Source organism: Amphibalanus amphitrite, unplaced genomic scaffold (assembly GCF_019059575.1).
Source record: "Amphibalanus amphitrite isolate SeventyFive unplaced genomic scaffold, NRLGWU_Aamphi_draft 000655F_arrow, whole genome shotgun sequence".
In the NCBI taxonomy this organism is placed as follows: domain Eukaryota; kingdom Metazoa; phylum Arthropoda; class Thecostraca; order Balanomorpha; family Balanidae; genus Amphibalanus; species Amphibalanus amphitrite.
Window position 1 is genome coordinate 382097 of NW_024882149.1, and position 16181 is coordinate 398277.

The window sequence follows — 16181 nt, forward strand, 5'->3', positions numbered from 1 at the left end:
AACTTAATTTTTGATGTACTATATTTATGATAGACATCAAAAAACCAAAATAAATTATTTCAAAGAAACCGATTGTTTAAAAAAGGACAGCTGACGGCATGCCTCCCGTGTCCCCTGGCTTGAAGCTTCGGCTCCGTGTTACCTTAGTATTCTATGACCGTGTCTACAGTCTACCTCCTATATATGGCCTTGCTACAGTCTACACAACACTCATTCAAGGTCGTCCATAAACATCCGGAAGAGGATTGGATATCTAAATATGGCAGCAATCATGATCTTAAAATTTTGACGTTAGCTTAGTTGATTCAAAAGATTTTGCGATGTTCTCACAAACCTACAGCCAGTATTTAATGCAAATTAGAGTCATGCGTTGTGTGAAGATGTTTTACATTGATCAACTATGTGAAGACTCTGTGCCAGGCGTGAAACAGTTGAAAACAAAAAAAGAACTTTGAGCTTATAACTATGTACCAAAAAATCCCAGAATATGGCTGCGCTTAAACGCGGCGTAGCTGGCGCCCGTGTTTCAATCAATTGCGCTGCTTACTGCTTATTATGCAAAGGACCTGTCTCGAAAGCTTGGTTGCTGGGGGCAAGGCAAGGGCAAGGCTATTGAAAAAGTGCTAAAAAAAAATTATCAGGCGTTAGCTTATGGTCTGGACCTGTGGGGGCTCCTTTGATTGCGGGCTGCGGCAGCAGTAACCATCGGGGGAGCGGCCGGCCAGCAGAACGAGGTGAGGTCCAAGCATTAGCGTCGCCACGGGGGGGCAAGCGGGGCAGCTTGCCCCCCCCCCCAACCTCGGACCGGGCACCCCCTGAGATCGATACAGATCCGATGAGATTTTGGAGTCGGGAAAAAAGGGGGGTACCTTTCTGAGAATGCCTGTGAGGTCAGACTCGGTTGGAGCGTGCAGTTCAAACCAGAGTCTGACTCGCAGTCGCCAAAATCTTCAAGACTCCGAGTCCAGACTCGGAAATGTCAATGCCGCGATCCATTCCATGTTCCTAGTTCGTTCTTTATTACATTTTACAGCTGATTTTCATAAGTTTTGGAGTGCTGACACAATTTTCGTTCAAAGCGTGAAACGAAATCTTAGGGGCATTTCTCAACTCTCGTCAAATGTCTGCGACAGGCTCAAGCAAGGCTATATAAACCAGGTAGAACGCTCCGGGAAAAAAGTTGGAAACAATAAATTAGTTGCGGCATTCCCTGATGACGCGAATGTGGGTCAGCGGCCGGCGGCCGGCGGCCGCTAACACTGTATGAGGATGCATGCACGGAACTTTTGCTTGTTGGAGATTGCGCTAGGCAGATAAATGTTAATGTTAGGATATGTTTCGAAAGTAAATTGAACGACGCTTCGAACGCCGTCAATGAATTTGCGATACGACGACTATTTGTTTAGTTAAAGCCGGCGAACTTTTACCTTCCGACCGCGCGGGGAGGCGATACGGTGCCACACTGACGGTTTTTACGATAACTCAAAATTATTTTGAGCTAAAGAGCTGAAATTTGACATGTACAATCTTTTGATCAAGCTGGATCTTCTGGTACAAGTCGCATATTTAAGGTACGTCAGGTTGTTGACCTATGTTATTGCTCGTGAGCCTCTACACAGTCCAAAAGCAACGCAATTTCTGGACACTCAGTGCCAAGAAATCCTTCACAGAAAGATGACACTTGGCAGAAAGAAGAGCTGTCGGTTTCTTACCGTTCGTATGTGTCGTGTTTTCACAAGAGTTTAGTAAGGTCAGGTCCCTCACGTGACCTCCCCTCATAACTCAATAGGTTTACTATCATAGAAGCGTTTATCAATCGCCGGAAATCTTAGCCAATCCCACTGGACACTGGATCTATACCCACATGGGGCCCTCCTGACTGGCCACTCCCTCTGAAATCCACAATAACATTGGACTGCGGCCACGGTTATGTATTAATGCTTTTCACTAACAGAAATACAACAACTTCAACCAGCACAGTGCACGCCGCCACAACAGTCCGACCCACGTCCCTGATATCGACTAGCACCCGGCCGGATGCACATACGCGGAGCCAATCATTCCGAATGTGACCTGCAGCTTACAATTGCTGTGTCGCATGGCGCATGGCACAGGATGATTCCTAGCAGCTGTCGGGTGGAGTGGAGAAACAGCACGTTGCGACACACCGCGCCGGCGACAGAGCTCAGCAGGCCTGGTTGGAGGCTGGAGCCGGAGGTAAGGGCGGACACAGGCACAGACATTGCAGGACAAATAACAGGATGTCAGTTAGGGATATAATTCAAGACGAATGATTCAAGACGGCCTGAAATAATGCAAATTTTGCTCACTTGGATACCAACTTCAAACTTGACGTTTATAGCACCACGGAAACAATGGGCGCACAGGAAAGAAACAAAAGATGGGGTGTTTCTAACGCAAGGAAGTAAATAGAGGTTGCATATGATGGAACAGCCCGAAGTGCAGACAAGCACATATTTTTGGTAATAGCTATCAGCCTATCAGCTGTCCTACTACTCTTCTCCCTTCATCAACTACTGGACACATCTGAAGCATCATATATAGGTAGCACCAATGTCCATAACAAATGCTTGGAAGTAGTTTTATGAAGCCAAGGGAAATACATGCTAACATGCCTACATCATGCATGTAAACTCAAAATTACACAGGCATGACAAAGGAAGCTTATGTAAAGAGAGTAGTTAGCAAAAGCATTTCATAGTTAAAATAATTCAAAACTGCACAGTGCACACAGGGCAAACATAAAAAGCAGTAAGTGTGCACTTTGCTGTTCAGTTATGCTAAGAAATAGTTCAAAACAAAATACATCTTTTCATGTTTACTGGTTGTTCTTCTATGCCACTTCACCCATATCTTGATTACAGATGGGCTGTTACTGTAGGCTGATGAAGTGACACTTGGTTGCCTTTGTGCGAGTTTCAGTTGCAGCCTCCTAGGTACTGCACTGGAAAGCAGATGAATGCCTCTGAAAGATAGGAATATAGGCAAAGTTAGCTGTAGTAGTGTCAATGATAATAGACATGACATTTTTGTCCTTTGACATACATTTGTTGAAGTAAAAAAAGGTACAAAATAAATTGGTTTGTTTCAAGACACGCTCACTGCACAAAGCCGCACAGACATTACACTGGCATATGAAATTGGTACACATAAAACTTGATGATTAAAAAGGTCAAAACTAGCAATAATAATAATTGAAGTAAAAGTTACAATCACAATCATTTCATTTAAAATGACTTGACATAAGTCACAAGACGCAACGCTCCTATTCACTAGAGAAAAGTGTTTATGCTTTCATTATCCTCCACATATCAACCAGCTTGATACCAGGCTGTGCAATAGTGGGTACATAACCCCATGTTGCCATTTTATTAGAGCAAGTGGGGTTACAACAACAATGCTAATGTCAAACCCACATCTGCAACCCGTACTGCAGTTTCAATCACCTTACAAGCACACCTTCTGGCAGTTTGATAGGCAGAATGGTCATTACTACCTTCTCCTCATATTCAACACATATTCCCTTTATACAGATACAGTTAAGACCTGGTTATGGCAAGCATTTTCGAGAAAAGATAGGATAAGAGTCCAAGACAAAGGTCGAGAGAAACAACACCAACATAAAACACCGACTATGTAGCACTAATACTGTCAAATTCATGAAAATATATACATGAGTCGATCAGAAATTCACTGTAGATTTCGAAAATGGTGTCAAATGCCACTCAAATACCCCCATTCGCATGTACGAAGCAATAAAAGTCTGACATTCAGTTCCGCGTGCCATTCTCCATTGGCCACTGTGTATTAAATAACGCGTTCACTGATCGCAAAAAATGAGACCCACATATGACGCGTTTGCTACCAGCCAATCAGCGCTCGAGATGCCGAGCGCTGATTGGTGGAGAGGGCCGTCCTTAGCAGTCCATTACATGTCGTTTTCCTTGAACATGTGCGTGAGCGCTGATGCTGCTCACGGGCTGTTGCCATTTTTCGTAATGCTGAAGGCACGGGAGCGAACCCCCCTGGGCTCAAGTACAGTACAAGTGTCGCAGGGCTCATGAGCTTGCTTTAAACAAAGGCTCCTAAGGAGCTCCACTGAGCCCTAAAGAAGCTTTCAGAGGGCCCAAACCGGCCTCTGAAAGTTCCACTGGTGTCCATGTTCTCTGAGGGCCCATTCAGGGATCTTCGAGCCTTCGAAGTTCGAACATTTCTGAGAACCTTAACTGGCCTCTGATAGTTCAGTCAAACTTTGGAGGCGACAGACCTTGCTAACCCCAAGCCGGCATCTGAGGGGTCACAGCTCACGTGTCCCTCTGAGGTCCGCAACACCATGTTTATTATGTCCCTACGTAGGGTCCTTACTTAGGGATTCGACACAGACCCCGAGGGTTCACACTGTTATCCGAGGGCTCCAGGCTCACCCTGGGCCTAGTCTCTTAGCGCCCGCCGCCCACACTGGCTTCTGAGGGCCCCACCTTGGGCTCGGAAAGCCCTAAAGCACCACGTACACGTAAATATTTGAGGTGACCCACGCCGATCTCCGGGACCCTAAGCATGCTTCTGAGAGTCAGCACTGACCCTTAGTGGCCTGAAATGGCCTGGAAGTCCCAAACCTATCTCTGATGGATCCCTTGCCGCTATGCCGTGCGTAACTTTTGGTTCCGTTTAACAGTTTTTGTGCACGTTTGCAGCGCTTCCCTTTGCACGAAAAACGAGAAACTTTTGTTCACACTCGAGTGAACAAAACACTTCCTCTCACTAGAGCAAAGATGAATTAGGTACTTCCGATTCACACTTCCGACATTCACTCTCCGCCGAATGCCCAACTTAGCTACGATCGGCGGCTGGGATAAGTCCTATGCATTTCACGTAAAACCTCTGCATGCATGCGTGAATGGAGGTTTTAGCAGGGTGATCCGATTAAATGGAGCGTTTTTCACCTTTTTCTGGGTAATGATCATTAGAGTCGAGCGTCTGCACAGGGGCCCTCTGCAGTGCGTCGGCAATCGCAGCCACTATATACTAGTTATAATTCTACCAGTCGTTTTTGTCATGGAATTTCAAAATTTCGAATTTTTTCTGTAAAAATTACATGTCATAGCTAGAAGGAAACCTTTGTCACCATCGGATTCCTCGCACCATTGCGCGTCGAATGATATGTAAAACGAGTGAGTAAAGACTGGGGAAAGGCAAGTTTTAACACAAAAGTTGATTTTGCCCCCCAACCGAAAATCTCTGGCGACGCCTATGGGTCCAAGTACCGTGAGGTCCCCGGTCCCGCAACGTTACGTAAGTAGCTAGCCTTTAGCTTGCGCGCGTCCACGCGTTGGCGTGCGCTCCACCGAGCGGAATTGTACGTACCTATGTCTTTCAGGACCAGGTAGGATGCCTGAGGTGATGAGGGAAGTTTAGAGTCCACGATTGTAAATCTATGTATGCATAGGGTCTAGCCAAGGCAGGGTCTAGCTAGGGTTGCACCAAGGCCGTGGCTGCACCAAGGGTTGCACTGTCCCAGACAGCAATTTGGTTTGGCCCAAGATCCTTCAAGATAGTTTGGCCCAAGTCCGTTTTGCCCCGGCAACTCCGACATGCCAGATTTGGGCCGGTATACCCCGCCGCCGGAACAGGGGATTTGGGTCGATACTCGATTTGGTTCTATTTCGGTTAGCCAGTCTTTGCCGTAGCGCTCCGGTGTTGGTGTGGTTTCGGACTGCCATGTCCGGCTCAAGTCCGGCTCCCTGCGGCCTGCCACGGCGTGTTACGGCCAGGTCCGGCTGGCTTGTAGCTGCTCTGGCTTACTGTGGCTGAAGCCTGAAGTACGGTAGAGGTACGGGATGGCTGATAGCAGGTGCACCGTGCAGCGTGCACTTCGCGCGGAATAGGGATGGGAGTGCACCTGCACCCCGGCCAGCAAAATTGGTCTGGGCCGTATCTGGTTTTACTCTGGCTACCTCCGGCACGATTCCGGCCGAAGTACGGTGACGGGCAAGGTCTGGAGCTCTACTGGAGCTGACACACGATCCCAGACTCACAGAGCTCGCCCGCACCACAGCCGGAGTTATGCCGTCTCTGGCTAAGCAAAGGTCCGATGCTTCACATTTGTATTGTTGACCCTTTGTGACGTCATTTATGACGTCACTAGAGTCATAAGAGTTTTTCGTCAATAACCCCCGAATCCCGATCCAATTGAGCTAGCGAGTCTAGAAATCCTCAATGGAGTCAGGAAAACCTGCTGAATCGAATGATATGCGACATGACCTCATTCGACCAACTTCGTGACATGGGGGCCGTGACCTGACCTTGACTCGAGGTCAACACCTCAGATTGACCTCACCCGAACAAAAAGTATACCATGCGACGCGCCTGAGCGAGGCGAACACGATGATGCCAAAATCGTGGTGCTGCGACCGTTTTTTTTTTTTTGCGAAGTTATTTTTCAAAAACCGAACCAGAACCTTGGGCCATTTGATCTCATCTCACAGGTCGCCGGTTGACCCAAGACCTTAAAATTGGACACCAGTCGCTGCGTCTCGTAACGGCGCACACGCTTGTTTTTTTTTTTCGCGACGCTCTAGCTCCATCAGGGGCGAAACGGTGAGGATATCGTACCAACCCCGAACCCCTGCCCACTAGGCCGGCGCGTATGTAGAAAACCAAGAGGTTCGGCGAGGGTTAAGTGAAGAGAGATGTTAAAGGAGAAGAGGGCAAACTTTGAAAAAGCCTTTGGATGGCAGTGAGTCGTCCGTTAAAGGAAGAAGTCTCAATGAGACGAAGGACACTCCCAGCAGAAGATGGGCCCCAGTGGAAGCGAGACGCTCCCAGGAAAAGAGGGACAACACTAGCAGAATTTGGGCGCTCCATCTTTATCGAGGGCGCTCCAGCATTGGGCACCGCAGTGAAGGTTGGGCTCTCTGCGGCATATGTGGAGGTGAAGGGCATCTCAAAGGATACAGGTATTGCGCCCCCAGCGGAAATATAGCGCACTTCCAGAAGTGGGAGCGTCTTCAGCATGAGTGGGGCTCGTTTATTAGAATAACGCCCCAGAAGAACTGCGCCCTCAGACCCCAGCAAAAGAGACGTCCCATCAGAACATGGGTGTCCTAGGGGCTAGGCATAAGTGGGTCGCCCAAAGAAGATTAGGTGATCTTAGAAAAAGGGCGACACCAGCAAAAGAGTGGCGTCCTACGCATCGGTTTCCCTATGTCGCTGCAGGCTGTATAATTAATATACCCACTCGGTATTAAATATCCCCACCTTACGGTAGGCTGGTACTATAGGAATTAAAATTTGTTCGGTCGGGGAAGCATTGACATTCCCAATCAGTGGCGCGGGAACTTCTTCCAGACTGGGGGGGGGGGGCTGAACCATAATAGAGATCAACCTAGGGTACCCCCAAATCTAGTTTTCTCACGGGTTTTAGGCCACTTATTTTTCAGGCCTTGGCCTTTTCAACGAAAAAAAAGAAAATATTTGCAAAAAAGTGAGGTATTCCGTCTCAGCTGAGTGAAGAAACTACCGTTTTGGCAACCTGGAATAAGGGTTTTAATCTGCCAAATGAGTTGCCGAGCCAGTGAAAGAGGTGGATTTTTCACTTACATGCTTTCTTCCCTTTGTGACCCACAACCCCTAATTTGGGGAGGACAAGCTGCCCAACGGTTCCTAGCCTCATGAAAAGCCGTGGGGCACCGCCCCCACGGCCGCAAAATTGTGGGGGCAAGTTTCCCCACTGCCCCCTTCCCCGGTTCCCGCGCCTATGTATGAATCTATGAAATTATGTTGGTAGATTTCCGAGTTCGATTCCTCCAGCTGGGGGGGGGGGGCTCAAATACATTACGAGCCCCCCAGCCGAAAAGTTGGAGGGGCTCAGCCCCCGCTAGCCCCCCCCCCCCCCCGGTTCCCGCGCCACTGTTCCCAATCACCACATGAAAGTAGCATGTGGAGTGGCTCGCGCCCAGCCGGTTGGCGTGCTACGAATGAGACACAGCGGTCTAGCAACGGAACGAAGCGGCTTGCGGGCAGGCGGCTGGCTGACCGTTGATAAGCGCTGCAGTGCAGGCGAGCGTTCAGCGGAGCCGGAGGGGCTCGCGGACGAGTGGTTGTTGACGATCGAGCTGGCCTGCCGGCCGGGTCGACATGCACCCCAGGACAAGCAGAGGCGGATCCAGCTCAGAGTTTCTTTTTTTTTGGGGGGGGGGCAAACCATAACAATTTACCTATCGATTCTTTCCATGCCTCGTCCATAGGCGTAATGTTAAGATTATGCCGTTTGGGAGGGGCAAATGCCCATTTTGCCCCCCCCCCCTGGATCCGCCACTGAGGACAAGTGTGTAACCGACGGCCGGCGGCCGATGGGTCGTGTGCCGGTCTGCTCGGTCGCCGTCGGTCGATATCCCCCCCCCCCTCCTTGCCCCTCCCTTCTGTGGCCTGCTTTCGATCGCCTCAGTGCACATGAGTGTTGGCATGGGCGTCGAAACCGGGGGGGACGGGGGGGACGCGTCCCCCCCAGTCGAGGAATCCGGGGGGGACGTCCCCCGCAAAAATATCCCCATGAATGATTTAAAAAGTGACCTACGACATTGGTGTATTGTCGTTTTGGGATGAAATTGCGGATACCTACTCGTATACAAATTGAATCTGTGAATTGCTGACACTGTACCCTTGCTTACAGGGCTGCGGAGTAGATGATTTTGGTGACTCCGACTCCGGCTTAAAAAAAAAAACGCTCGGAGTCCCCACTCCATCTCCGACCACGGCATCCCTCGGCACGCATCGGAGTGAAAAAAAAAAACATGTGGTGATGCTTTTGTATCTTTGAACGTTTCTTGGCACATTAAAAGATAACATTGCCTACGAGGTGCAGCTCTGGACTGTCCGTCCCAGGTCCTCGATAGGGAGCCAAAGCTCCACTTGTAGGGGCGACCATATCCAACAAGGGCTGAAGATCTGTCCCAAAGTCTCAGAGTGCAGTAGGACAACAGCTTGCAGAGACCACACATTTTACATAGGATATTCGTAATAGTCAAGACCTTTAGCTCACTCTCAAACGGCCCTCTTCCCGTTCGAGGCCATCCGACAGCAGAAGGTCTCACTATGGCCTTTGAACGCTTGATGCTTGAGGGTGAGAGGACCTCGTCCTGGTCTGAGAGAGCCCAGGAGGACGTAATGCTCAGTATCCCCCTACATTGGTCTTACCATGACCCCTACAATCACCACAGCCAACAGAATCTCCAGCTCTTATTCGACCCATCCTCGGGGATGACGTTGACTCTGACTTCAGAGTTGAAGTCTGTTACGATTTTGGTGACTCCAACTCCGTATCCGACCAAAACCATTGACTACGACCGAAGTCGACTCCGACCCCGCAGTCCTGCAGCTACACTGCACAGAAGTTGGAAAAAAGCTGTACCTATGGTTGACAGCGGTTTACAGAGGACCACACGATTTTTTAGAGGCAGGGCTGCTGGACTTGGTGACCAAACCCTAACTGTCCTGGTATCAAACTTATTACGCGGGATGCAAAATTTATGCGTATTAGGACTGTTTTGCCAAGAGTTTTTGCCAATTTTCGCGGCGCTTCGCGCCGCCAGTTCATGCACAGGTAGAAAAGAGTGTGACTAATAACGCCTCCACGCGAGAACATGAGAACATGTGCATTGTGTACGCGTTACAAGTAGTGCATAGGCCTGAAATTGTACGGTAAACTAACTAACTTTTGGGTTTTTAGTCAGCCAATCCGTCCCCCCCTGTCAAAAATCCGTGGCGACGCCCCTGAGTGTTGGGTTACACACTTCGCATTTCCGCACATGCAGGGCTCACTCACCGTGCCTGCTGGTTTGTCGCGACCAAATGAGGCATCTTTTGGGGGAATGGTATGACTCATAGCCAATGCAGAAGATATTTGAAGATGCTAGGGGAAAGTGGGGTAAGACGGGCACCTTAACTTTGGAGCCATTTTTCGGCCGGTTAGAAACATCATAGAAACGGGAAACTGAGTGAAAACCTTTTTTAGACATTTTACTTCCATTTGCCAGGAGATGAGACGTAGACCTGATTAAAAAAACTGCAGCTATTTTTGCAAAACCTTGCAAAACCCGTCTTACCCCACCCCATGGGGTAAGACGGTCACATGGTTAAGGCAAGACGGCCAGCTTCTTTCACCGACCAGCACAGCTCGCACCAAATGCCCGAGATTAGCCGCATTGATACAGTCGCTCGTTGGTCTCAAGTGCTTCGGAAATGGCAGTATACGAGATTCGTGCAGAAGGCGTATGCTCGTATATAGGCCCTAGTTCAGAAGCCATGTAGAACCGTTTTTCACATTCATTATTCGAGAATAAAATGTGCCGAAAGAATATTGCTAACATGTCTGTAAGCATCGGAATTGAACATATTCTTATTAGAAATGCTTCTTTTTTCCTACAGCAACAAAAATATTTTCACCATTACAGACCCATCGGATTCATAGTTGCCCGTCTTACCCCAAACTCAATGTCAGAAGTTCAGCACGATTTTTCTCTGCGGACAATTTGATGCAGACAAAGCAAATCCGCGGTAAATGAACACGGGTGGCATATGAGTGTGCCACAAGTGATTGCGAGTTTTTAACTCTATAGTGCTGCACACAAAAGCTTGCACAATACATTATGGATGTTTTCAATGAAATGAGTGTTTTAAAGAAATCAAAATAAAAGATTATCGACTAAACACAAAGTCACCAGACTTCAATGGTGGTGTGTAGTGGGAAAGGCAACTCTGGTCTTATTTTTTCTTGCTCGTAGCGCTATTGGTTTGGTCTGCAGAAGGGGTGCCCTTCTTACCTACCCTGACCGTCTTACCCCACTTTCCCCTACTGTGCTCGCGGCTCCCAGGGACGCAGCCAAGGGGGCCACGGGGTCATACTGAAAGTTTGACCCCGTGACCCCCAGGTCAAACACCAAGGTGTTTGACCTGACCTTGACCCGACCTGTGACCTCAAAATTCAACTTTAACCCTTGCCGACACAGTTGATGCAACCCCCCTAAGGTTTTTCGCGAATAACTCGCGTAAAACGCGGCCGATCGCGACGAAACTTTCAGTACCCCCCCTGAAGGCGAAAAACAAAATTAGATTAAATGAAAAATAAAAATAAAAACAGCTGCATCACACACCCCAAAAATAGTGGGCCAAATCCGAGGAGTTTCTCTTTTTTGGAGGGGGTACGACACTAGACCGCGACCTGTTGCCCCTCCCCGAGCGAAATCCTGGCTACGTGCCTGGCTGCTCCTCAAATAGGATTGGGGGTATGCTCCTCAAATAGGACAAAGAACCCCCGGGGTATGCTTTTTGTAAGAAATGTTGCCCCTTTGATGAATTTGCGGCTATGGGTCAGTTACGTATACCTACAGCGTTAAACACTGTGGCTGGCGTCGGCAGTGCTCCCTTGCTCAATTATGTTCGTGTTATTCCTCCTAGGTATTTTGTGGTATCGCAATTTGAACACCATTGCGAGTTAACCCGTGAGTTGCTGGGGAGGGGGGGGGGCGTTAAACGTTGGTTACCTGTAGGGAATTGATTGAAGTTTACTGTGACAAAGTTTTTAAAAAATCGGTCGGAAAATTTTTGAGATATCGAGGTTTTAGTGACGTCATGATTTGAGTTTTCGACCAAAAACGGCATATGTTCAAAAAATCATATAAAATCACAGAATAGACATACAGACATGCCGTAAACGCCATTAGACTGCCAATACCATGAGCAATCAAATGGCTATCTTCGATTATTGATTATTGTTCCGCATTTTCCAAAATCTTGAACTGAGTCTTGGCAATTTCTCGTGACAACTCCACGACCATGATACATGCATTTCTTAAATTGAACTTTTTGAGCCAAACACGTACACATATGATAAAATGAATGTCACCGTCGTGTTCTACGCCCCAAATTACCCATAAAACATGTGTCACAGACTGCGAATATCAGTTTTGATTTTCGGGGATATGTGCCTACCCGGTTGACATGACGTTGACCCTGACCTATGCTTGACTGACCCCTACATGGAGCTGACGCTCTTGTAGGCCTTATATGATGGATTTTGCACCGTTTTGACAGAGTTTATGACGAGAGGCGCCCATTGCGAAGTCCTGAAGTCCATGCTACTGAAAGCCCGATTTCAGGTGTTTGACCTGACCTTGACCCGACCTGTGACCTCAAAATTCAACTTTAACCCTTGCCGGCACAGTTGATGCAACCCCCCCCCCCTAAGGTTTTTCGCGAATAACTCGCGTAAAACGCGGCCGATCGCGACGAAACTTTCAGTACCCTCGCATTGATCAATTTTACACCTAGCCTGAAAATTTCATGACCATGACCCAAATGACCTTTGACCTGTGACCTCTTTTCCGAGACCATGTTTGGCCGTAATCGCGATTCGGCGTATGTCCGCTCGCATTAGCCGCGCGTTTGCAAGCTTTTCGTGGTTTCAAACGTTCAAACATGTGATTTGATGTTGCTTCCATAGATTAGGGTGGGTGTCAAGGTCACCTGAAGGTCAGGTCAGGTCATTGACCTTTGGTGACCTCGGGTGACCTCGGTTCACTTTTTCGAGTTTTACATGTTTCTAGGCTAGTTTTTGGAGCTGAATTCGAATTTAGCAACCATTTAAACATTTACGAAGTAGTTTTGGTGCCTTCGTAACATGTTACGAAGCTGTCAGAGGCGGTTGACACGTATTACGAATACCCGTCACAACCCCTACCGGTTGACCTGACCTGACCTGACCCAATCTGCTCAAAATGCTTCAAGACATCATCTCTGATCAAAACTAACACGATATTCGTGATCAGCACCCCGGAAAACCACATAACAGCCACACTTTACGACTTTCTAACAGGTCCCGATTTTCCCGGTTTTCGGGTCATTGACCTGACCTGGAAGGTCACCCGATGACCTAGGACCTTAAGATTGGGTATCATCGGCTTCCTCTCGTGACGGGCAACACGCTCGTTTTTTCCGCGAAGCTCTAGCTCGATCAGGGGCCAAACGCGAGGGGGGTCGTACCCCCCCCCCCCCCCCTTGTGCCGTCGAAGGACGCAAAATGGCCTGTGCCGGCGAGGGTTAAGGTACTCATCTGAAGCGTTCTCATCTCGTCGCGTTCTTTCGTTTGCCGCCTCGTGCGTTTCGCTGGGCCTATTGGTTCTCGAGTTATCGGCTGGGGGCGTTTAACGCCCCCCCCCCCCCCAGCAAACGGTGGGTGGCGAAATACCCTAGCAACTGCCGGGTTAAAAGATGAGGCTATTCTTAATCCGTGAATTTACTGCGAGCTGATTCTGACCGTTCGATCGGTGTCGCCGCTGCCTGTCTTTCGTCGGCAACTCTGACGTCCCTTGCAGTGACGGGTGGCCATGGCCGCGGCCTCGGCCGCCGTCCGGGAGGGCCGCGCGCTGCGCCGACTGGGCACCCAGGAGACCATGTGGCACGAACTCTTCACCCGGCGCGCCGGCACCAGTCTGCTGCAGTACTCGCTACTGTTGAGGTCGGAGCGGCCGCTGCAGGCCGACACCGTCCGCGACGCGCTCGCCGACCTCCAGAGGTCAGTGTGTCCGCCTGACCTCCAGAGGTCAGTGTGTGTATGTCCGTCCGACTTCCAGGTCCCAGTGTCTGTCCGTCTGACCTTCACAGGTCAGTGTGGCTGTCTGACCTCCAGAGGTTAGTGTCTGCCCGTATGACCTTCAGAGGTCAATGTTTGTCCCTCTGACCTCCAGAGGTCAATGTCTGTTTGCTTAACCCCCAGAGGTCAGTGTCTGTTCGTCTGACCCCCAGAGGTCAGTGGCTGCCCATCTGACCTCCAGAAGTCAGGTGTGTTTTTATGCTCAACCTTCATGTGTCCATTTTTACCCGCCGTGTGTCTATATTATCCCCAGGCAGCTGCCGCTGCTGCGGGCGCGGGTGGCGCCGGTGGAGGGCGTGCACCACCTGGTGGCGGGGCCGTGTCCGGACGTACCGCTGTCCGTGCTGCCTCCGGCGGACGACTGGCTGGCCGAACACCACCGCCAGCTGCGCGAACAGACCATCGACCCGGCCGCCGGGCCGCTGTGGAAGGCCACGCTGCTGCCGGGCCGCGCCGAGCGGCCGCCGCACCGCGCCGCACTGTTCCTCTCGCTGTGCCACACCATCACCGACGGTATCAGTAACGGCCTGATCTGCCGCCGGCTGGTGGCCGCCCTTGCGCAGGCGGCCGCCGGTCGGCCCCTGGGCGACACCCCGCCGGCGGCTGTATCCCCGCCCGTCGAGCAGCTGCTGCGCTCCGAGCGGCTGCCGCTGCGCCCGGCCGTTCTCGGCGAGCTGGCGCGCGCGCTCTCAGTGGTGCTGAGCCGGCGCCGGCACCCGTTCCTGGAGCGGTTCGTGGCGCCGTTCGACCCCTCGGTGAGCTACTGTAACCGGACGGTGCCGGCGGCGCTGTCGGCGGAGGAGACGGCCGCGCTGCGCGCCCAGTGCCGCCGGCACGGCGTGTCCGTGAACTCGGCGCTGTCGGCGGCCGTCAGTGTGGCCACCGGCCGGCTGCTGGGCGGCCCGTGCCCGCCGCTACCCACCATGTGGCTGGTTAGCGCCCACCGCTACCTGGCGCCGGACGAGGGCCGGCAGCTGTCTGCGGCCGCCGGCGCGCTCGGCACCGTCTCGCTGGACGGGGACGGACTGTGGACGGTGGCCGGCCGGGTGGGCGCCGCTCTGGAGCGCCAGCTGCAGCTGCGGCTGCCCCTGCTGCCCATGAAGCTGCTCGGCCGCTTCATGACCCCGGAGCGGATAGTGGCCGGCATGGAGAAGAGCGCCTCCGCCTCCAACGGCAGTAAGTTCGTGTACAACATCAACAACCTGGGGGTGATGGACGGCGCGGCGGCGGCCGGGGAGGACGGCGCGCCGGTCCGGCTGGAGGAGCTGCACCGCGCCTTCCGCGCCCACCCGGCCATGGACGCGTCGTTCGGCAGCCACTGCTTCCACACCGTGTCCGGCCGGCTGTGCTACGACCTCAACTACCTGCGCGGCCGGGTGCGCGAGGAGGACGCGCTCCGTCTGGCCGGGATGGTGCTGCAGCTGCTGCGGGAGGCGGCGGCCTCTGGACGGCGCGGCTGAGTAGTGAGTGCCTACCGGGCGGGCAGAGGGCGCCGTGAGCGCCAGACCTCCGCAGCTAGGGGCTGCAGCGAATGGGATCAGGATAATGCTATTCAGGGGTCTCTGTTACCAATGGGTAGGAGTGAGACTACGCATGGGCTTCCATCAATCGCCGGAGAAGTGACTTATTGATTGTTGGTTATTGTTTAACGTCTTCTATATTGACTTTTAGAGCACTTGTGGTAGAATCACGTTGACCTATACATCTTGTTCGATCGTGGAGCAAATGAGTTGTGGTGATTCGCTTACATTAGTTGTGGTGATTCGCCTACGTCACTAACAATGATGTCCCATTGTGATTTTACTGTTAGTGCTGACTAATTGACAAATTACCGCCGTTATATTTTGGGGATGCTAACTAATTAGGAGCGGTTCTCTTGTAGGCTCAATATATCCTCGTGGTCCCAATTATGTATGTGTATTCTCGTACCGCGGTCCTGAAACGGAACGATGATGTCCCACGGACACGATGTGGGCTGGTTTGTCCGCCGCTGTTTTTCTCCGCAGGGAGTGAAAAGTGCCAGGGATAATTGACCATGAGATCATGGATGTCTCAAAATAGCAACCGCCCTAGTCTGGCTGCAATACGCCGGCATATCCGGCGACGCTGAGGATGGTCTTGTGCTAGATTGTGCTTTATCGCATTTTGGAGTCTGGAGTAGAGCGTTTTCCAAACATGTGTGCTGATACTTGTTTCTGTAATCATATGACGTTTGTTGTAATAGTTGTTCGATTTATTGCGCTGGAGGCAAAGCTGATGGATATAATAGACTAGCCGCAACATCCGTGTAATTTGTTTTTGACCGTGGCCGTGCATCCGATTACGGGTGTCGCCAGATTCTTAGGAAGAGGGTGAATCTGACCCGAAGACTACGCACTTGAAAGTGTAAGAAGACACATACAGACGCTGATTAGACGTAACCTATTACGTAACCCTCACCCCCTACCCCATCTCCTTCCCCGTTGACACGTCGAAGTTATCTTTTAGCTCTATCCACCGCCTTATTGGTAGG

At 50.9% G+C, this 16181-nt stretch overlaps 1 protein-coding gene across 1 annotated transcript; it reads left to right on the forward strand.

Annotated features, from left to right (window-relative positions):
* Window positions 1–568: 568 nt before the first annotated feature.
* LOC122364073 lies at window positions 569–15963 on the forward strand. Its single transcript, XM_043334133.1, has 3 exons — window positions 569–734; window positions 13392–13591; window positions 13923–15963. The coding sequence occupies exons 2-3, from the start codon at window positions 13404–13406 to the stop codon at window positions 15127–15129; spliced, it is 1395 nt and encodes a 464-aa protein (XP_043190068.1). The 5' UTR covers window positions 569–734; window positions 13392–13403; the 3' UTR covers window positions 15130–15963.
* The last annotated feature ends 218 nt before the right edge of the window (window positions 15964–16181 follow it).